General features: G+C 32.6%; 1 protein-coding gene and 1 pseudogene across 1 annotated transcript; one reads left to right on the top strand and one right to left on the bottom strand.

Moving 5' to 3' along the window:
- Positions 1 to 905: 905 nt before the first annotated feature.
- On the top strand, positions 906 to 23,052 carry LOC110022189. Its single transcript, XM_020721012.1, has 4 exons — positions 906 to 1,969; positions 2,048 to 2,194; positions 10,085 to 10,264; positions 22,606 to 23,052. The coding sequence occupies exons 1-4, from the start codon at positions 1,061 to 1,063 to the stop codon at positions 22,684 to 22,686; spliced, it is 1,317 nt and encodes a 438-aa protein (XP_020576671.1). The 5' UTR covers positions 906 to 1,060; the 3' UTR covers positions 22,687 to 23,052.
- LOC110022190 lies at positions 17,342 to 19,180 on the bottom strand (annotated as a pseudogene).
- Positions 23,053 to 23,598: the final 546 nt, after the last annotated feature.

Genomic DNA, 23,598 nt, shown 5'->3' with positions numbered 1-23,598 from the left:
ATTGGGCCTTAGGCATGTGATGAGAATTGACATTCGTAACACACAATTCTAATTTAATTACATATTTGAAATCTATACGTTCATATTTACACATATTTCACTCAAAACTTTAATATCACATAAAAAAAACATCTCTATTATGAATTTTGACGCTCGGTCAGAGAGATCGAATAGGTAAGTCAACCCAACAAGTATGTAGCGGGTTAATTCGTCACCTTAGTCATGTAGATGATTTCAGCGAACTTGTCAAGTAAAAAAAATATCTCGGCCAAGCCTGAAAGCCCATTATCTTTGTTGCTCGTCCAGGATGACCAATTATCCATATATAAATAAATATTTATTTGTAAATAATAAATCAAATATCATATTGTGATATGTACAATTTTTTAATATATGAAACAATAATTTGATGCAATTTGTTTAAGGAGACATGAAAAAAAATTAGGTTATACGCTTAAAATTATAAGTAATTTAAATATAAATATAAAATAACACAATGAATTAATTCCATATATTTTATTTGAAGGTATTAGGACACAAATTTTATTCATTTTTTCCCAAAAAGAAATATAGAGTCCATCTCACGGAAAATATTTGGCTACGTAAGACGTATGCAGCGCTGAGTACGTCGGGAGTTATTTAGAGAGTACAGACGGGTTATATTCACTTTATATCCTTTTAGAGTTATTTAGAGAGTACAGACGGATTATATCCACTTTATATCCTTCTGTAATATTTTTGTAACTATCAAAATTACAGAAATGTATAACTTATTTATAGGTTACAACTATAATATTTTTGTAACTATGAGAATTACAGAAATGTATAACTTATTTATAGGTTACAAATAAGTCACAAATATATTAAAGAAAAGTGAAAGGGAATAACAGAGATGTAAACGCTCATCTTCTCAATAACCTCCGGTACGCAAATATTTTGCCCATCTCACGAGCCCAACTTTTCCCTCCAAGCCCTACCCGACTACCATCGCTAGCCTCTTCACTGCGCCGCTCGCCAGTTAGCTCGACCGCGCCCCCATTTCGCGAAACCTCAAGCATCCATGAGAGGCCTGAACCGAATCACCGCATCTTCAGGTCGCCCTATTACTGCAGCCTTCTCCACCCAACCTTACTCCACCTTCTCCGGCGGCGGCGCCGGAGGTAGAGGGAGGGGCCGCGGCGCTAGCTCTCCTCCCACGGCCTCACCTGTTCCCGGTCAAGAAGACACCACTGGCGATGAAGACTCGTTCCCCTCCTTTGGCCACGGCCGTGGTCATCCTCCGTTTCCATCTTCCGCCGGCCTCCCTTCTTTCTCCTCTTTAATGTCTTCCCTCAAATCCTCTTCTTCTGTCGGCCGCGGCCGCGGCCGGGGGCCCATTCCTCCGGACCAACCCCAGTCCCTACCGAAACAACCAATTTTTTTCCGGCGTGAGGATCCCGAATCCCAGCCGGAGAAATCTCAGTTTGCCGATCCCGGTGAATCTGCCCCCCTTCCTGTTCTATCTGGCTCTGGTCGTGGGAAACCTACAAGAACCGGGGAATCCGACTCCAGGCCAATCGAGGAGAATCGGCACCTGCGCAACAAAGCACAGCCGATAGGCCGGAGCCCGTTGTCATCACCATACCAGCCGAAGCTTGGAAGCCAGGAGGCTGCGAGAAGGGCGGTGGATATTCTATCACGTGGTGGGCCAAGTGGGCCTGGTGCGAGGGGTAGAGGCGGGAGAGGAATGGTTGGAAGAGGGAGAGGAAGAGGGAGAGGGGATAGGTTTGGCGGTGGGAGGGGCCGTCGTGATGCTGATCACGAGTTTGATCTTTATTTGGGGGATAATGCTGATGGTGAGAAGTTCGAGAAAAGGCTTGGGGAGGAGAATATGAAGACAATAGCTGAGGGTTTTGAGGAGATGAGCTGGAGGGTTCTTCCTTCGCCAATGGAGGAGGCTTATTTGGATGCACTTCACACCAATAATTTGGTAGATTGAGATTATTTTGTGCATGGTTATTTGGATTCCTCATTATTGTAGTCCGATTGTTTTTTCATGTTTCTGTAGATTGAGTACGAGCCTGAGTATTTGATGGAGTTCGACAGAAATCCAGATATAGATGAGAAGCCTCCCATGTCACTGGAAGAAGTTTTAGCTACCGCAAAACCTTTTTTGATGGCTTATACGGGGATGAAGAGTCAGGAAGAATGGGAGGTACTAGGCCTGTACTCATGTTCGTCATCATCATTATCATTAGATTTATCCCAATTAATTGTTGTCTAGTACTGATCCCCAAACCTCTAAATTGGTGTTTTGCTTTTAGTGTTATAGCTTTGTTAACATTTGCTTATTATGATTTTTCTTGTTATAGCATAGTCAATTTGATATCTTTAAGCTTATCTATTAACAACTTGCTATGAAGATTTTATAACAACATTAGTCAAGTTCTAGTCATTTTTTTTTATTTTTCTTAATTAATTTCTACTTGTGAAGATCATGTTACTGCATTAGCCCTGGTTCTATTGTTTGTTTTGGCAAAATTTAATGAAGAAGTAAATCTGTTCAGAATAAGGAATGCATTGTTTTTCTGTATGAAAGTTGATACCTTTTACAAATGTAGTGGTAGCATGAACGTTAGAATATTTAATAATTAATTTTCACAATGATGACACATTTGACAATTTTAAGGGCAATTATTTAGCATTTGCAGAAAGTTTCATCTCATTTGCGAACAATTTAGTATGAACCCCTCAAGGCTATGAACGCTGATATGGAAGGGCTTACTTTCAAGCTTAGTCAGCATTCCTCTTAAAGTTGATTTGTTTTTATTATTTATTTGTATGCCCTATTATAAATTATGTATTTATTTTTTCTGTAGACAGTTCTGACACTATTCCTTAATTTCTCTTGCCTCAATTGTCATACTTCCTTTGGTTGTTGTGTACTCATAATTTTCTTGTTCTAGAATATTCCAGTTATGGAACTATTACTTCATATTCATGCATGTACATGTGGGGCTGAGTTAGAGATTTAGTCATGATTCTCTGTGAATACTTGGCAAATTGCTGAGTATGTATATAACTTGAATAGTTGATTGTGGCATTGGAAACATAAAAATTTTGAAGCACCCATACAGCGAGACTTCAAATTTTTGCCTATTATTTTTGTGTAATAAGGTAAAATATAGTCGGAATATGTGGAGAACAAGCTTAAAATGTTGACTTTGACATCAAATTTTGGTCATTTTAGTTGAAATCAGGTCATAAATAATAATGTCTAAATAAATCTTTATTTTCACCGCATAATGCATTTTTCTTGAACAAGATCTAGTTTACAGTTAGCTTTTTTTTTAATATAATTTTAATAATCTCCTGTCCTCTTGTGTATATTTTTATATTATTTAGTTAATCAGTACATCTTTAGTTTGTGTTATGTAATGTTTTATTGGTAACTTACAATGCAGTAGTTTTTAGCGAATCTGTATTATTTTAAGATGAAGGCTTAAATTGAGTCATTTCATCTAAGGCTGCAAACGAACCTAGCTTAGTCAAGCATGGCCATGTTCAAGCTCGAGCTTGTTTATAAAATTCAAGCTCAAGCCGAGCTTGAGCTCAAATTGAGCTTTTGGTTGTGTTTAAACTTGAGCTCGTTTATAAAATTTGAATTTGAGCTCCAATCGAGCTTTTGTATTTATGCTCAAGTTTAGTTCATTTGTCATTTTGACATTGGTTTAGTTTGGTTCATGTTTATTTCTTATGATAATAGTCGAGTCATCATCGAACAGATTAACAAGTAGTATTATCGAGCAACTTAATTTATATCCAAATCACCTTTATTGAATAAATTTAATATAATGTTATCGTGTTATTTATTTTCTAAAAAAATGAGACTTTTCGAACAAACTAATCAGTATTATGGTTGAGCTATTCTGTGTTTAATCAAACTGGAGCTTACACATGAGTTACTTGATGAATTTACAAGAACAAACGAGCTACTGAATGAATAATTAAAAGAAGCATATAAATGCGTAAAATAAATGGATAACTAAGCAAACCAGTCTTTATATATAAATGAATTTTAAATTGAGTTTATTTACAAATTTTAAATTAAGTTTTAATCGATTTTATTCATAAACAATAATTTAAGCTTATTCAAGAGGTTAATCATGAACTTTAAATGAAACAATTCATCGAACTTCTTAAAGATTTTGTTCATAAGCTTTAAATGATATTATTCCTGAACATAAATGAATCAAACAAGGAGTTTTTCATACTTGTTCATTTAACAATCGAGCATTTATAAAAGTTTTCATACTTGTTTACTTAGTTAATCAAACGAACTTGAACGACCTCTTATCAAGCCGAGCTACGAGCAGTTTATCGAACATTTGGTTCATTTGCGACTCTAATTTTGATCCATCATAATTTATGGAAGCCCACAATTTTTTTTTTATAAATACAAAATTGTGATTTGAAATAAATTAATATAAAAAAGTAGAAGGAGAATTTTAAAATGTTAGAAACAAATTGCAGAAAATCAAGTTAATCTTTTATGAAAAAACTTCAAAGCCATACAGACAAGGGAAATGATGACCTCCCATAATAATTTACAAGCACCAAGGTTTTATCAAGAGTAACATATTAAAAGAGTTATATCTCAAAGTCAAAGCATACAAGTGAGTTGTTTAATTTTATGGTGCATATGAAGAAATCTTGATTAGAGAGAAAAACTTAATTGAGTTGAAATTAACTTAGGCGAGGTTATCTAACCTTTATACCAATTTTTGTTTATTTATTTGACCATGGATTTGCCTCTTCTAATCATTGTAAGTTGGATAAATTATTGATCTAGACCCAAGCTTTTCAACCAAGGTGAAAAAGGGATGCATTACATTTTAAAACAAAAATGCCTCATTTGCCAATCAACCCTCACAAGAAATTACTCCATTTGGAGGCTGGACATAGCTCTACATGCAAAGTCCAATAGTGGATGGCATATGTAAATGAGTTAGTATACTTTTTTTTTTGCTAATTTAAAACTTTACCTGGATTTAGAAATTTAATTGCAATTTGTAGAATGGCATGGCTTTTATGCTCAACTATCATTAATAGTTAGGTTAGGGTTTCAAAGAATGCTTTTCATTTTTGGTTTTTTACGTCCCATTCTTGGTTATTTTGTGAAGAAAATTTTATCATTCTAGTGTTCTTTTGTGTAACTCTCCAATACCTGCAGCACCATTTTCTTTTTTCCAATGCAGCCTCCACAACAGCTGTAGTCGATTTAAATAGTTTGAATTAACTATTGTTTACGGTTTTGAAAAATCTTTTTCTCAAAAGAATATCTACATGCTTAACCTTTATGTTTCTTTTGAACAACTTTTTTATATGTAGTAGTATATGTGAAGTGCTTATGCGTTATATTAATTCATAAATAAATTATCTAGCAATTTTTTATGATAAATATATATTAAAACATTACTTTCATGCATATTATTTTGAAATAAATTGTTATTGTTTCCATGTACTATATTAAACTGTAAATATTTTTTGCTCCATTTAGTCAGAAAAATTATCTTGAGATTTTTGTTGTTTAGCTTTTTTTTAGTTATATTACTTGTTGACAATTTTTTTGCTCTTTGCCTTTCTCCTAAACTTTCCGTATTGTTCTATATGTAAAACAGCTTGGTAATGCAACTGTAATGGAATTTTTATGATTTAAACCACAGCCCAAAGACGGGTACTTCATATATATTACTTATTTGCGAATTTCCCAACCCTGTACTTCACATATAATTTTTTTCTATTAAATACCCATCTATGTACTGCTATTTTAATGAACCATTAATATTTTAAAATCACATTTTCATAGCTAGGTATTTCATTTATGTCGTTGAAGTACCTAACTATGTATTGATTCTGCTATAATAGTCTTTGAATGCTTAAAAAACTTTAGTAAATAGCCAGGCACTGCACTATATTGCTTTTTATTTTTGTGTGTGTGAAATACCTAAGTATTTAATTTGAAAAGCACCAAGCTAGTTATTGCAAACATATTGCTTCGGGAGGTACTGCTACTATAATAGAACTTTCATTGTTAAAACCACGAGTAAACAACTTTTCTGTGAAGTATCTATTGGAGAGCTATCGAATTAATAATGTCTAGATAAGAAAAAATAGATGCCACACATTCATTGTTTACAAAGAAATATCTCTTTCACGAATACATATTCAAAAAAAAGGGAAGAATGAGCCTGTATATTGTTAGATTATATTTTTATGTTAGTTATTATAATTTTTTTCTTTTTTCTTAATTCGTAGTTTTGTATATAAATACTCATTGAAAAAGTGAAAAAACTAAAATTTCATAGCTGCCTCTTCTTCTATATGGTTTCAGAGCGAGGTTAGTATTTTCTTCTTTAAATATTTTTTCTCTCCACTCTTGCTCCAATCCCTTTCTAGTTGGAGCTCTTACTTCCCTTCAAGAAGTTCACTATCATAAAAGGTGAAAATCATGTTAAAGAAGAATTCCAGGGCTTCAAGCCTCACATCATTTGAATAGAAGGAATTTTCCGAAGTGGTCCTAAATCTTGTAGTCCTTTCTTAAAAAAAAAAGGAAAGATCCAAAATCTCATGGATCTACTTTTAGAATCAAATGATCCGCGGTTTGTACTTTGTGAAGAGATGTATTCCTTGAACATGGCATGGTTGTGGAATACCATGATACCAAAAATTAGCAGGCTATTTATGTTCCTATTTACCGGAAGAAATGTAATATCTTCAAGCAAACTTATTCAAAAGTCAAAGACGTTGCACTTATCTACGAGATCAAATTGAAACTCCCTACCGCCAAGGAAGGTAGCCTCCATATCATTTAATATTTCAATACTAGGAAGGTTTATTGGTTTGAACTGGATTATTACGAAGATCTCAAGATGATATGTTATGAAGATGCAAAATGCTCAAGCGATTTGTGGAATGAGAAAGACAATTTGAGTTTCTTACAGGACTTAATATTGATTTTGATTAAGTTTCAGTCGAGATCTTAAATAGAGACGATCTTTTTTCTCTATATGCTGTTCTATCTTGTATAAGCTGCACAGGGAAGAAAAGTCATGACACTCCATTATTTGTTTTCCAAAACATTTGTTATTGCGACCATTGAAACCCAAAGTAAGGGATTTACTACCATAGATTTATCTCTCAAAGAAGAATAAAAGCCTCCCCTCAAAGGCATTCTGTATTGTAACTATTACAAGAAGAAATGACACATCAAAGAGAAATGCTAAAAACTTTATGGGAAGCCACCAAATTATGTTAAACACAAAGAAGGGAACAGTAATAGGCAAGCTTGTAATATTGAAATAGACAGACTTAACTCAGAAGCCATTAACAAACTAAGAAATCTCTTTAATTATATGGAAAAGCCATATGGATCATGTTCTCTTTCTCAAAATAGTTTGACTTCTAGTCATTGACCACATGACAAATCTTGTCAACATCTTTCAAATCTACAAAACTTGTTCCAATTATAGAAAAATAAAAGTGACATTGTTCCTTAACAACTGTTGCAGGACAAGAAAATCTCTTTGTTTTCCTAAATTTTACTCACTGAAACATATTGCATGTTCCTCGCCTTGCAGTTAACATTTTATCAATCCATAAAATTATCAAAGATTATAATTGCAAAGTCACATTTTTTACTGTTTATTGTATCTTTTAGAACCTCACTATAAGAAAGATAATTGGGCAATCTAAAGAGAAGGATAGACTATATCTTCTTGAGACACATAATCAATTACTATGTTTATTCATTTCCACTGACAATACTTACATCATCTGGGAATCTTATTATATGCCGCGATATTCCTCATTTGAAACTCTTCAGTTTATATTTCTTTATTTTTTATGAATGTAAACATTAAAAATTTTTATTGTGAGACTTTGTGAACTTGCAACATGTCATCATTTTGTTTTTCCCAAAAGTAATTTTGACCATCTATACCTTTTGTTTTAATTCATTTTGATATTTGGGGATCCTCTAACATATCAAATATTTTAGGTGCTGCGGGATTTTTTTCATTCATTGATAACTACACTTGAAAACTTGGGTATACCTTATTAAATTAAAATTTGATATCGACATTATCCTTCCCACCTTCATTGCAATGATAAAAAATCAACTTAATATAAATATTAGACCGTTTTAGACTGATAACACTCTTAGTTATTTTAATCACTCATTATTATTCTTTCATAATGAGGGTATCATCCACCTATCATCGTGTTTTGACACTCACAACTAAATGGAATACGAAAAGAAAAATCACCATCTTTGGAAAATTATCAAAACTCTTTTCCTCTAGAATTAAGTAACAAAACGATGCTAGGGCGAAGCTGTTCTGACTACTATCTACCTAATCAATACAATACCCTCAAAAGTGGTTGACTCCATAGGGCCTTTAAATTATATGACATATTTTTTTTCCCCAAATTACTTCTTCTAAAAATTTCCTTGACAAAGCAATACCTATCTAGTTACTTTGGAAAAAATATTGTATTTGAAATACCTTGCTGTTTACTTGTGTTTTAAGCATTTAAAGTCGTTATAGCAGCAGTACTTAATTGGTAACTTTGCCAGAAAAACAATATATGCAAAGAACCTAAATTTAAACTTTTGATTTTAAGCATTTAAAGTCTATTTAAAGTCTATTACAGTAACAACACATATCTTGATATTTCAAGAAGAAAAAAAAGATATTTGAAGTACCTAGCTCTTACTAGTGGTTTTAATAATGAAATGTCTCTTATAATAGCAGTAGTTTATTTTACTACAGCATAGAAATAATATAAGCTCAAACAAATGATATATCAAAGCTTAAAATTAAATTTGATGTAACTCTAATTCAACATGATATTTATTTAGCTGTTTAGTGATTATTAATTTATCTAGGGCTGCTAGAAAGACCAGCCTTTTAAAAATATTTAGGTTTAAACTAATGATAACAATCTATTATCTATGTATTTTACATTGATAGGAATTTCATAAAAAGTTCATTAAAAATGAATTGTATCGGTATTTTATAATCCGACTATCTCCTTTTTTTTTTAACTTCATAAAAGGGTTGTCGTCAAGAAAGAATATCAAAGTCACATTCACACAAATTTTAATTTTCATGTCTGTGAGCAAATGTTTAACTAAATTGCAGGCCGCTAATTTTGCATCTAGCATAGTATTATCCTAAACTCTGGTCAATATCTCCATCTTCCATTGTTTTGTGGAGTAAAGGCTTGTTGTTGTTGTTCATCTTCCATTGTTTTGACAGGCATTTTTCTATCTTTTCTCATTTTTTTTGAAGGATCCTCTTCTTCCTGTCTCGTGTTTCAAATTAGATTTCTTCACTTTATTCTCATTCCACAATGAAAAGAGGAAAGGGTAAATATGAAAGGTTTCTTTGTAACCTTCAAGCCAGCCAATCTACTAATTGATATTGGGTTTCTGAGGTGTGTCGGGGTTTAAGTGTAAAAAAATAATATGAATTCATTTACACATGTCAACTAGCTATAAACCTCCTCAAGTAAAGCTACGTCTGGTCACTAAATGCAATAATTTCTTCCCTCTTTCGTCTGCACATCCTAGAAGCTCTCTAAAAAGGATTGTTGGTGGTTTTAGACAAATAGTATATGCAGGAATATCTTGTGTTCATTTGGACAGTTTTAAGCAAAATTGTTGTGCATTCTTCTATGAAACATATATAAGAAACATAATATAAAATTGTTGTAATCAACCAATCCAGTTTTTTCCTACTGTCATAGAAATCTTTGTAAACCTAAAAAATTTCCGTGTTTCGTGTTTCACTACCAGGAGTTTATTTTCATTTTGGAGTTGGAGCAGTGGATGCTATCAAGTAATTGAGCTCCAGGATACTGGATTTTCTCATGCCTGCCTCTTTCTAACTATTTGCTCGAACTTTCATATTTTAATGCTTTTGAACTCAAATTTTGTTTTGCTGTTACTTCATGAGTTGGATATAAACCCTCTACTAAAATTTGATATTTGATTTTTCGTTTTTTCTAACTAGACTACTGTCATATTTATCTCTATCAGGAAGCTGTGAAAGACTTGATGGAAAGGTTGCCGCACTTGAAAGAGCTTATTGATATGTATTCTGGTCCTGATAGAGTGACCGCTAAACAACAAAAAGAGGAGTTGGAAAGAAATACTCTTCCAGAAAAAGTTCCTCCTTCTGTAAGGAGGTTTGCTGATCGCGCCGTCCTTTCTCTACAGGTTTGTGTTATTTGTTTATGTTTTATTATCATTTTTAAGCTGCTGCAGATCTGTTATCCTTTTAGTGCCACAACTCTATTTAAATATTCTCATGAACCTTCTTGGTCGATACCCTCAATCAGTATGGGCCTAGTCACATGTTAAAATTTAAGGAAATTTACATATTACATATCTAACAACCAAAGTTTGGTTCCTTGGTGTCATAAGCATATGTATGAAAATGTATATTTTACTTCTAAATGGACTGTGATTGTGGTATTTTTGATGCGATGTTAAATATTTGAGTGATATGTATGTAAATATGAATGTTTAGGCGTTGTGTAAATGTGCAAGAATTGTGTGGTATGTATGAAATTGCCTCTAAATGTTATTATGTAAGAACCTGCTCCAATAAAAAAGTTAATGGGGCGATAGAACATGCTAGTGCCGGATATTATCTTGGATGTTTATTCATTGGATATTATTTGAGTCAAGCTAAGGATGTAAGGAGCAGTAATTGGTGGGCTTATAATTTAATTTTCTTTGAGGACAACTAAAATATACTTGACCAACTCACAAAATCATGTAAGTTATATTTACGTGGAATTGGAAATGAGCTTTATTATTCTCATTCCAGTTATTTTCCACCATGTCGAGTGTTAGACTGAGAATGTTTGGTAAACATTTGAAAAGTAGTGAGAGTATGTATTTTATAGACAAGGTGGAAGCACAAGGAAAATGAGAATGTAAAAATACAACCTAGGGGTCTTTGGCATGACAAGTTAGGTAGAAAAATTGGAGACAATAAATGTGAGGGTAGAAATAACTTTGGATATATCGAGAGTTATGTGGCTAGGAATTGAGAACAAAAACTTTCACAAATTAAAGTAAACAAATAATATATAGTTCAAATTAATTTCATGTAAATTATTTAAACATTCATTTCTATGGTATTGAGTTTATATTTGTTTGTATGTTTCCATCCATTATATTGTCCACCGTTAATTGTGCATGTTCAAATGGCCTAAATTTATTTTCGATTATCTAATTTTCATATTTTAAATATATGGCACTCTTACCATCCCTTTAATATTGTCTTTATTTATTTATTTTTGTGCTTTAATCTCAACATTATCATTTCTATCACCCTCAACTTAACTATCAGTGATTTTTTTTTTCAAGGCAGCCAACCCTCAAATCCATATCATTGGTTTATAAATTACTTTTTGGACTATGATATCCTCTTTTCACTTAATACTGCTAAGCGTTTCTCCATTTCAACTTTCTTGGATTATTCTTTGAAGTTTTAGTATCATTTATATCATTTTATTATTGTAGATCCATGATTCTGAAATCTTTCACAATTTCTTTTCACTTTATTTTCTAAGAATATATTGGTAATTGTTCAGACAATGTCCATTTTCTCTCATTTAGTTATTTAAATTTAATCTTTAGAGTAAGCTCGAAGTCATTGATCCTTTTTGACACCATTAAATTTAGTGGAATTGCTTGCCTTTAATACGGCATTGCTTCATTATTTGGTTATCTCACTTCTTATTATTTGATACTTAATCTACTAGCATTAGTCTTTTTATAGTTGTTTTCTATGTCCACGTGTGTATTGTTATATTTGTTTTCATATTGATACATTAAATTCTTACTTGAAAATATATATTGATAATAAATTTTTTAAGCATACAATTCATCCTTCTTTGACGTGCACAAGAATTGACATTATCACACTGACACTCGTGAGGAGAGTTTTACTGTATATGGGAGTTGATGCAAAATAAAAACATTTGTCTACTCGGCCTGATTTCATCAGTTTCATTTGAATTACTAGACAACCTGTATTGCACCTATTGCTTATGATAACATTGATTAAAACTTGCGGAATATACAATTTAGTTTATTCATAAATTGTTTGGTTGACTATGGTGCGTGATACTTCTGCATGAATAACTTCAATCCTGGTAGGTGAAACTTATAATTTTCTTAACATGGATTTATAAATCATTTGAGTTAAAATGAATGCATTATTTTAAATATTTATCTTAAGTTTAATAGTTTTGATCAGTGAAATAAGCGGGCAAAAGTAATCTTTCTACATTGGTATCTATATGTCATATGATCATTATATTTTTGTTGATGTGCTTGGTGATGGATAAATCTTTATGAAATTGATGAAACTCTACAGACTGTGGATAAATATAAATGATGCAAATTTAACTTTTTGAAGTTTAGAAAACTTATCTGAAAATTGACCTAGGAGAGTTTATCCCATATTCGTTTGAAACCCTTTCTTCATAAGAAAATTTTATCATATGTAATTAGCTTTTTTATGTAGATCAAGGTTGTAAAGATTCTAAGGTCATTCCAAGTGAAAGTTTAAGTACCCAATATTGATTATTAATTTTGGATTTTAAAATGAAGGGTTAGTAGATAAAAAATACAATACAATATTATCATAAAATTAAATGAGGGCACTTAAAAGATAAATAAAATTATTTTTATAAGCAAACTTCATGACCTTAAGATTTAAGATATTCATTAAAAATAATAATACTATGTGGGATAAAATAACGAGCACTATTAAATAAATTTCAAAAAGTGTGCTTGGAGAATCAACAGTAAAACTCTTATGTATAAAAATAGTCAATGGTAAAATAATAATATACAAAAAAAAAGATTAAAAATAAGAAGTTTTGTTATAAAAATTGATTTAGATGTAAAATCTTAAATCATATTGATTATTTTCTTATGAAAAAATAAATTAAGATTGTTAATATTTTAAGGTCATTCCAAGTGAAAGTTTAAATACCCAATATTGATTATTAATTTTGGATTTTAAAATGAACGGTTAGAAGATAAAAAATACAATACAATTTTATCATAAAATTAAATGAGGGCACTTAAAAGATAAATAAAATTATTTTTATAAACAAACTTCATAATCTTAGGATTTAAGATATTCATTAAAAATAATAATACTATGTGGGATAAAATAACGAGCACTATTAAATAAATTTCAAAAAGTGTGCTTGGAGAATCAAAAGTAAAGCTCTTATGTATAAAAATAGTTAATGGTAAAATAATAATATACAAAAAAAGATAAAAAATAAGAAGTTTTGTTATAAAAATTGGTTTCGATGTAAAACCTTGGAGAATTGAGAAAAATATAAGGTGACTCGTAGGGAGTCTGAGTGAACAATTTGTGATGCTAAAAATTTTGCTTTTAGTAAAATTTATGAGAAATTAGATAATAAAGAGGGTAAAAGAGATATGTATAAACTAGCTAAGCAAAGAAATATGAAAAGCAAAAATTTGGTTCAAATAAAGTATACTAAAGATGAAAATAAAAAAAAAATATTTTTCTAGATGAGGAAATTTAACATTGGTGGGTGATAAATTTTGATTAGCTTTTTAATAAAGATTATAAATATATGATCGACTTTAGTGATTTTAATATCATAAATAATGACAATTTTTTTATTTCTATTATCACATTGATAAAATAAAAGTTGATAAGACTTTAAAGAAAATAAAGTGTGGAACAACAGTAGAGTTTGATGGTATTCCAATAGAAGTGAAAATGTTTAAGAGACCTAAGAATTTTTTTTTCTTACTAAATTTTTTAATATTATTTTAAAAATTTAAAAATGCCTGACGAGTGGATAAAAAGTCAATTTGTTCATATTTTTAAGAATAAAGAGTTGTATGAGAGTGTTTAAATTATAGAGAAATTAAGTTATTGTATGATATATTCAATTTTCTGGGGAGAATAATTGAACATAGGTTACGACGTGATACAATAATTTTTCAAAATTAGTTTAGATTCATATAAAAAAAATCTACCATGGAAGTTATGTATTTATGAAGAGGTTTGATGGAGAAGTACAAAGAGTGTAAGGGGGATCTACATATGATTTTGGTTGATTTAGAAAAATCTTATGATAAATTCTAACAAAAGTATTTTGGAGATTTATAGAAAAAATGTGTTAATATTGTTTATATTTAAATATGTATGCTATAATTGTTACTTATAGTCGAACACAAGGAGGATTAACCAAGTTTTTTTTCTATTTTAGTTGTATGACATCAGGGATCGAAGCCCATATCTTTTTGATTTAGAGGAGAATGTGCATTGGTGTATGTTTTTTGCTTATGATATTCTTCTTGTGGATAAGCCTAGAATGAGAGTTCAGGAGAAACTTGAATTATGGAGTCTAACTTTAGAGTTTAAAGGTTTTGTTTGTATAAATCTAAAACTAAATACATGGAATGTAATTTTATTAATTGTAGATCTAGTGGTGTAGTTATAACAATGGGTGATTAAGTCATTAAATGGTGTGAGTATTTTAGATATCTTCGGTTTTTTATTGCAAGTGATGATGAAATAGATGTGGATGTTATTAGTAGGGTTCAAGTTGGATGGTTGAATTGGAGGAATGCATCGGGCCTATTGTGTGATAAAAAGGTACAACTTAAACTTAAAAGGAAAATTTTATAAGATGCCAGTGAGACCTACAATGCCATATGACACATAATGTTGACCTGTAAAAGAGAAACATAAAATTAAGTGTTGCTGAGATGGGAATGCTCAGGTGGATGACTGGCTTTATGCTTAGAGAAAATGTGAAACAAATATATTCTAAAATGGTTTGAGTAGCTCCAATGGCAAATAAGATTAGAGTCTCCTTAGATGGTTTGGTCAAATTAAATGTCGGTCATCTGATGACCCACTTAGGAGAGCAGATGTTTTAGATTTGTCTTGTGTTAAAAAAAAATAGAGCTAGACCTAAAAAGACTTGTAGAAAAAAATAATCTTAATTTTTTAGAGTTAAATGAAAATATGACACTCAATAGGACATAATAGAGAAAAATGATTCATATAACCGACCCCACTTAGTAGGATAAATGCTTGTTGTTATTGTACTTGTAATTATATGACCATTAATCAAATGATATGAAAAAGGGATAGCTTGTGATGCCCTTTGCTAAAATTAATACTTATATTAATTTGCTTGGGAAGCAAAGAAATTGAAATTGTTCTAGCTATTATACGAATAAGATCTCATATGTGCATTGCTCATTGTATATTTAGTTGAGAGAAAGAACATATATCTCTTCGAGTTGACCCATTCAATTTTATTAACTAACAATGTACCCAAACACTTTTGAGGGGATGCAAGTCTCACATTCATTTATCTCATAAATATGATACCTGACAGAGTGCTGTACTTTAACAAATCTCTTAACTCCCTCGTAAAATTCTACCCCCACATCCAGTCTTTCTTCGCTAACCCGTCACGAAAAATGTTTGTTACTTCGTCTTTATTCATCTACATCAACTATATCAGACCAAAATTTATACCGGGTTAATCAAATACATCTTTGTGGAATACTCTTCAAATAAAAAAGGGTATAAATGCTACTCTCCATAATCACAAATTCTACAACTCCATTAATATCACATTCTTTGAAACCAATTATATTATCACAAATCTAACATTCAAGGGGAGATTTGGAGAGAATAGTAGATTTGGGTACCATTTAGAAATCTCAAGCTAACATTCCTTATATCCCTAACCTGCACTTGTACCCACCATCACAAATCAACCTTAAAATTAACCTACAATTCCACTAAATCCTCCCATAGCCCCCACCAAAAACCAAGGAACTTTGTGTGTACACCAGAAAGAACAAACCTAGAGAGCAGAAACAATATGCAAAATCAAGAATGCAAATAACTGAAATCTACTCTACACACTTCAAGTATTTACATAGAGGTTGGGTCAACACATCATGAAAATTAAGAGGAAGGAGCACAAGAACGCACATAACACCCAATCGAAAAAATTTTCATCTATGAAAAATTTTCCCATTACAAATCTTTTGTTCAAACTTGGATACTGTGCAAGTCCAAAATTTAATTCAAGAGGCCTTATCTATTCCTCTGCTTGGAAAAAGATTGTGGAAGAAGAGATTCTTGCTCTAGAAAATAATGGTACTTGGATCATAATAACTCTACCACTTGGGAAAAGAACTGTAGGGCGCAAATATGTATTCAATGTTAAATACAAAGCAGATTGGAGCATAGAAATGTTCAAGGTTAGACTTGTAGCAAAATAGTTCACTCAGTCCTATGAAATTAATTATTAGGAGACATTTGCATCAGTGACAAAAATCAACAATGTAAGAGTGTTATTGTCATTGACTATCAACCATGGCCTTTGCATCAACTAGACGTTAAAAATGTATTTCTTAATGGGGGTATTAAGGAAGAAGTGTATATGGAGATAACTTCGGAATTAAAGAACAACACAAATAATCAATTTGTTTGCGGACCTAAAAAAATCATTATGTTAATTGAAACAATCTTATAGCATGTTTTGAAAGGTTCACCAAAGCTATTTTTGACGATAGATATTATCAGTGTCAGGTTGATCATATTTTATTTATGAAATCAAAATAATAATGAATGATAAACATCCTTATTATATATGTAGATATATTATTCTTACAGATAATGACGTAAGCGAGCTTGAAACAATCAAAAGAATGAGTTTGAGATCAAATATTTTGGAATTTTAAGATACTTAATAGGAATGGAAATAGCTAGATCCAAAAAAAAGACATTGTTCCTAAATAACTTACATTAATCCTAGAATACGAAAAACAATAAAAATAAAATAACAGGAAATGAAAGATATAATACCTAATATCTTCAATTAATCAATTCATATTAATTATTTAAAGATGAATGAAAGAATATAAAATAGGAAAGCCTAAAATAAGAGAGGAAATAAATCTAATCCAAGAAAATAAATCTAAAATATGAAAACAAATAAAATTATATTAGGAAATAAATTTAATCCTCATAACTTTTAATATGAATAGATTATTTCCTAATATAACTACGGACGCTCCTCTTAAGTTGAAACATGGTTGAAAATCATATTCAAATTGAATTTGAAAACATCAAGCAATGGGCGAGAAAGTTCTTGTGAAGTGTAACTTGAAGTCTTCATCTTGTACTGCGGTTTTCTTTGACTGCAGTTTCTGCAGCATCTGTAGGTAGACTGAAGACTCCTATAAGCAGTGTTGCAGGGGAGTTTGCTGGGAAGTAGACAAACTGCAAGAAAAAGCTGACTTCTAGTTAACTGCGGTTGTCTTTGATTGCAATTCCTGTAGTGTCTGTAGGTAAGCAGAAGACTCCTACAAGTAATGTTGCAGGGGAGTTTGTAAGGAAGTAGGCAACTAACAGAAAAAATTGCAGGGTATAACCACCATAAAAAGGAAAAGCTCCAGAGATGGATCTTACTGCTGGAAAGCTTTAGAGGAGGGCCTGATACAAAAAAATGCTTCAGAGGGCCTGCTGTAGGACATGCTCTGGTTGAAGGTTTGTGCAAGAAAAATCCCAAAGAAGAGCCTGATATAGGAAAAAGTTTCGGAGAAGGGCCTGATGCAGGAAAAGGCACCTTATGAGGGTCTGGTGCAGAAAGAATGTCAGAAAAGCTTCTGAGAAAGTTATGCTGCAGGAAAGATTCCAAAGGAGGGTCTGATGCAGGAAAAAACTTCGGAGAAAAGCCTGCTGCAGGAAAAAGTTTCGGTGGCAAAGGAAAAAAACAGAGAAAGACCTGCATTATGTTTTTTGGCAGCAAAGCAAAAAACCGACGAAGAAGGGCATGTAGGTCGGCTGTTGGGATTTCATTCAAGGATGCATCCAATCTCGCTTCTATAATAACTTCCTTTAAGTCGTTTTGAAAGCAAACCAAAGATGAACTCCTTTGTAACAAGCTGCCCTTCGTTTGCACAATCCTTGCATGTGAGTTAGCTGCTGGAATTTGTGGCCTACAGGAACTTACCTGCAAGAAGGTGCAGTAAGGTATGCATGGAAGTTCTCTAGCCGGCAAAGATGATTTCTAGCTGCTAAGGTGTAGGGAGAGATTTGACCGTTTTGGGAGGAGGTCCATCTAGTTGTGGTAACGAAAATTTTGGCCTAAAACACGATGTCCTTGAGGGTGAGAATAGTAAGACCTTCCATGAGGACCTAAAGGGCGCATATTGGGTCGATCTCAGTGACGATAACACAAAAGCCAGCGGTCATGTGTGCGGTAGCACAACCCTTGCCTACATCGCCGTAGTCGCAAACAATGGCTACCCTGCCGACGATCATGACATCGGTGGCTCGCATTAGGCGATCGGGGAGTATGGTGGCAACTATACAAGTTATCGAACTTGCTCTTTGTAACCGATTCATTGGCGTTGATGGCAGGGAAAAGAAGCATCCCACTGCACTGCTTCTGGTACAATCTCTTCACTCCATTGGTCTTCTCAGAGACATCAACTAGCCTCTCTTTCATCTTTTGGTACTTCAGATCAACGCGTAAGCTATCCCTGATGAGCCTAAGCACGATCTGTAATTCCACATCGTCTGTAGAAGCCGGATTCAGAATTTTTCATTTCTCGTAGTCCTCAAACTTTAACTCCCTCATGGATAAAAAGTGTCGCATCATCGCGGTCATCAACAATGAGATTTGGGCCTCCACCGACACCCCATTCTAGGAAGCACTCTGTGCACCGCTAGTGTTCCTATAGGGTCTCTCCCTTCCAAGCAAAAACAACGGCGAAATCACGGGCGATTGGCAGCAGTGTGGTCTTGGGTGGCAAAAATGTTGTAGGTGCACCAACGTACATCGACATCGAGGGCGGTTAGGGTTTCAAATAGGGACAACAATCTGGATTTTCATGTGGAGAGAGCTGGAGATACACGACCTTTGAATGGTTGGGAGGGGTCGAACTCAGCGCTACAAGCCATATGGCCTGGCATTTCAACTTCCACAAGCTCGATCTCAAGCCGACTGAAATCGGGCTGGGATAAGTCTTTCACCTTGTACTCACGATCGGAATGGTTTTCTCCACGAGCAAAGCCATGACGATGAAAGAGAAGTAGATTTGGTCCACCCGCTACGAATGACACCGAGATCTAGTGAGCGAGGTGGGTAGGACGGATCTACTCCGACGGCGAGAATCTGCAGACAACCTGTAGAGAGAGAAAGCATCCCTCCCCCTCCGTGTAGGGAGGATGACAAGAAGGAAGTCTAATGACTCTAGAGGGGTGACCAACGACTACAGTAGGGAATCTGCCTTTGATATCATGTTATAATTCAGAATAATGCGGAATATTTTATTGATATGAAAAGATGTATTAATAACCCTTACATGAATCTTAGAATATGAAAAACAATAAAAAAAATAACAGGAAAGGAAAGATAAAACACATAATATCTCCAATTAATCAATTCATATTAATTATTTGGAGATAAAATACGCAACATAAAATAGAAAAGGAAATAAATCTGATCCAAGAAAATTAATCCAAAATAGGAAAGAAAATAAAATTATATTAGGAAATAAATCTAATTTTTAAAACTTTTAATAGGAATAAATTATTTTTTAATATATCTGTGGACAATCTGATATTAATTTTTCTGTGGATGTAATAAGTCAACATATGAACGATTCAAATGAAGATTATTTAGAAGTGGACTTTCAAATTTTAAGGTACCTAAAGATGACTGCAGCACTTGGATTGATATTAAAAATAATTGAGAAACGTAACATTGAGATCTACACTGATGCTAGCGGGGCAAGAGAGTTGACTAACGGAAGATCCACCACAAGTTAACGTTCATTTGTATAGGGTAACATGATTATTGGAGAAGTAAAAGCAAGTTGCGGTGGCAAAAAGTAGTGCAAAATCTGAGTATCATGCCTTGATACTATGAATTTGTGAAGGGATATGACTTAAGAAATTATTGGTGAAACTACACATGGAGAACAAAAGTGCTATTAAGATGTTTAGTGATAGTCAATCAGACATCAATATTTCAAAGAATTCGGTACACCATAATGAAACCAAACATATAGAAATTGACAGACAATTTATCTCTGATACTGAAATGGATCTCAGTCGACGAGCGTCGAAAGGGGAAGATAACACTCCTATTGAAAAATGTGTCAGAGACTTGTGGGGAGACTTATTTATCTATCATATGCAAAATCTGACATTGATTTTTATGTGAGTGTAATGAGTCAACATATGAACGATTCAAATGAATATTATTTTTAAGTGCACTTTCGAATCATGAGATACCTAAAGATGATTCTAGGATGTGGATATTTATTCAGAAAATTGAGTGCATTGAGATCTTTACTGATGCTAGCTAGGCAGGAAAGCTTACTAACAAAAGATCCACCACAGGTTCATTTGTATGGGATAGCCTCGTTATTTGGAGAAGTAAAAGTAAGTTGTGGTGGCAAGTAGTGCAGAAGCTAGTATCATGCCCTGACCCCATGAATTTGTGAAGGGATGTAGCTAAAGAAATTACTGGTGGAACTACATATGGAGAACAAAAGCACTATTAAAATGTTTAGTGATAATCAATCAGACATCAATATTTCAAAGAAATTTGGTACACCATGATCGAACCAAACATATAGAGATTGACAAGCACTTCATCTCTAAGAAGGTCAATGGAGGGTTTGTTCAACTAAGCTATATCCCAACTCAATATTAGATTGCTGACATTCTTATTAAGACACTTTCTCGGCACCACTTCAGTGATCTCAACACCAACGTTGTGTGCATGAGATATACAACCCAACTTGAGACAAAGTGTTGATATATATATAATTGTGGACCGCATGGGCCCAACCGCGGGTCCGCTATTGCATTTAAGGGAGAGAAATTATTCTCCCTTAATTATACATTATTGCATTCTTTTCTCTTTCCTTGTCATGATAATTTGAATTTCTTTCCAATTGTATGAATGTTAGCTTGAGCTATATTTATTTGTTATTTACATGCATTAGTAAAATGAGGTATTTGATAAATTCCACATGAACATTGATGTTATTTTCTACTTTCTGATGTACTTTTATGTTGGTTTGATTTTGTAAGGTGTGGTTTTTTATGTGTGCTGTTGTGTTTGGGGTGTTCATTAAACTCATGTAGGTGGGATGAACTTACTGCCTCTGTTTACCTTCTGCCAGGAATCTGATCTCACTTACATTGGATTACTATTTGGTCCATCAACCTTCATCCATACATAAAGGATTAAACTGGGTTTTTATTTACTTAGTATATTTTGATTAGAAGTGCCAAAAATGATCTCATGACTATTTACATGAGATTATTTTAATCACATCTATAAAGTATCAAATTAGTTCATATACTTTTTTAATACAGGTTACAATAGTCCACAAATTGTCACTTACATAAGACATAATTCCTAGTTTTTATACATATATATAATATCTATTTTTTGCGATTTTTTGCATTTATATGATTTAAATCTTTCACAGCCAACCAACAATATCACCGTTATTAACTTATAAAAAGTGAAATACATCTTTTTCATGCCTATGTAAAGCGCGTTAAATGTATAAATTAAAGTTTAAGTGTTATATATCTAAATTGATAGAAATTTTGCGGTACTTATGTAAATACTCCAAAGTTAAAATGTATTAGAAGAAAGAAGCATAGAAAAGAAAGATGCTAATTGATGATGATAAGAAAGAAAAAAAGAAAACAGATGAAATTTAGTAACAGAAAAAGAAAATGGTGCACAGAAGGTTGATTGATGACGATAGAATTTATAGAAAAAAAATAAATAATGAATGTGAAAAATATTAAAACTAATAGGATCAAATAATGATAGCTCCACACCATTTGTCTTATCAGATGAAAAAATAACTCTTACAGCTGTTACAGCCTCACCATTTGCTTGAATTGCAAGGTACTTGCTTCAACACTTATGGCTCCATTACTTTTGTTAGTCTGTTTTTATTCATTTTTTTTATTATTATTAAATTTTTCTATTGTGATTATGTATAATTTTCTTTATTTTGTCCGAATATCTCATTCGGCATTATCTGTCATTTTAGTTGATAAGATGTTAATAACGCAGCCAAACTCTCTTGATTTTCCTTCTTCATTCTTTATTACATAGCCTTTAGTTTTGGAGGGCATTTACATGCATACCATCCAATTCCTATGTATTCACATATCTAACATCTAATTTTTTACTTTTTATATTTATATCATCCAAATCATTCATATCACATCAAAAATGCCCCTAAAACTTTAAAAGGATGAGCTAAATACACCTTTTCCGCCCCCGAAAACTTTAAAAGGATGAGCTAAATACACCTTTTCCATACCTGGGTAAGATGGCATATATGTAAAAGTTGAAATTTGGGTGTTAGATATATAATGCATAGGAATTGAATGGTACGCATGTAAATCTTCCTTTTGAAGAATTTTGATTATAATGTTTTAAATCACACTGCTGCAGAGCAACCCAGGCTGGGGTTTTGACAAGAAATGCCAGTTCATGGACAAACTTGTGCGGGAGGTTTCCCAGCACTACAAATAAATGGGCGCTTGTGATTTGTTTAAAAATGATTCTGAGCAGAATTCGCGTCAATGGAGGTCCGTTGATCTGTCTCTTAAAATAATTCAATTTGCACCTCCGAATTCTGTGGGTTATCTAAAAGTCGTCGGTCTTTTAGAGAATTTTGAAAATAAGCAGCAGTTCTTCAGCGCAATTTGGAAACTTCTGTAGCGAGATTTGCAATGTAATCATAGAGGGCACTATATCTAAATCATTTAAATGTTATTTTTTTCTTAATTTGGGTGTAAATTATGAATTTAGAGACATTTACATACAAATCACACAATTCTGATGTATTCATTTCAGTTATCACGATGAGGTAAACATTTTCTCTTCAGATCCTTCAGAAGATCGAATTAATGGATTAGACTGGAATGAAACCTCCTTGCTATGTTTAAGGAAATCTAAGGACATGCATTATATATTTATATTTGCATCGTAGTCAAACCAAACTGCCTCTAAGAAAGGCTCAAATGCAAATAAATCAGAAAAAAAATGTATTTGAGTGAATAAATTTGCAATAAATTTACAGTTATAACATCTGCTGATTTTCATGAAATGCACCTCTTTTACCTCACCTTTTTGTAAATAAACTTACATTGCATTAATTATTTGAACAAACTTTTGTTGCACTAGTTTTTTTTTTTTCAAGTTTAATATTATAGTGGTAAATATTCTTGTACTTCTAGGTTACCCTGTATGAAATTGATCAAGTCGATTATTAGTTAAGCATGCACATGATTCAAAAACGAGATTTTGAACTAGGTTTACTAAGGCTCTGTTTGGCGTAGCTATAGCAGCGCTATCCCAGGGAGCTGCTGCGGGAAGCTGACTGTCTGTTTGATATAACTGTATGAAAATAGCTTTGGGTCAGTTGTTTCTGAAAAAATAATT

This window comes from Phalaenopsis equestris, unplaced genomic scaffold (genome assembly GCF_001263595.1).
Source record: "Phalaenopsis equestris unplaced genomic scaffold, ASM126359v1 Scaffold000174, whole genome shotgun sequence".
NCBI classification, from domain to species: domain Eukaryota; kingdom Viridiplantae; phylum Streptophyta; class Magnoliopsida; order Asparagales; family Orchidaceae; genus Phalaenopsis; species Phalaenopsis equestris.
Note: the sequence above shows the minus strand (reverse complement) of the source record. Positions and strands in the feature narration are given on the sequence as shown.

Excerpts from the sequence above, each read along its gene's own strand:
- LOC110022189 (XM_020721012.1), top strand. The coding sequence starts at position 1,061 with ATGAGAGGCCTGAACCGAATCACCGCATCTTCAGGTCGCCCTATTACT. Across the intron at positions 1,970-2,047 it reads CACTTCACACCAATAATTTG|ATTGAGTACGAGCCTGAGTA; the intron begins GTAGATTGAGAT and ends ATGTTTCTGTAG. Across the intron at positions 10,265-22,605 it reads GCGCCGTCCTTTCTCTACAG|AGCAACCCAGGCTGGGGTTT; the intron begins GTTTGTGTTATT and ends ACACTGCTGCAG.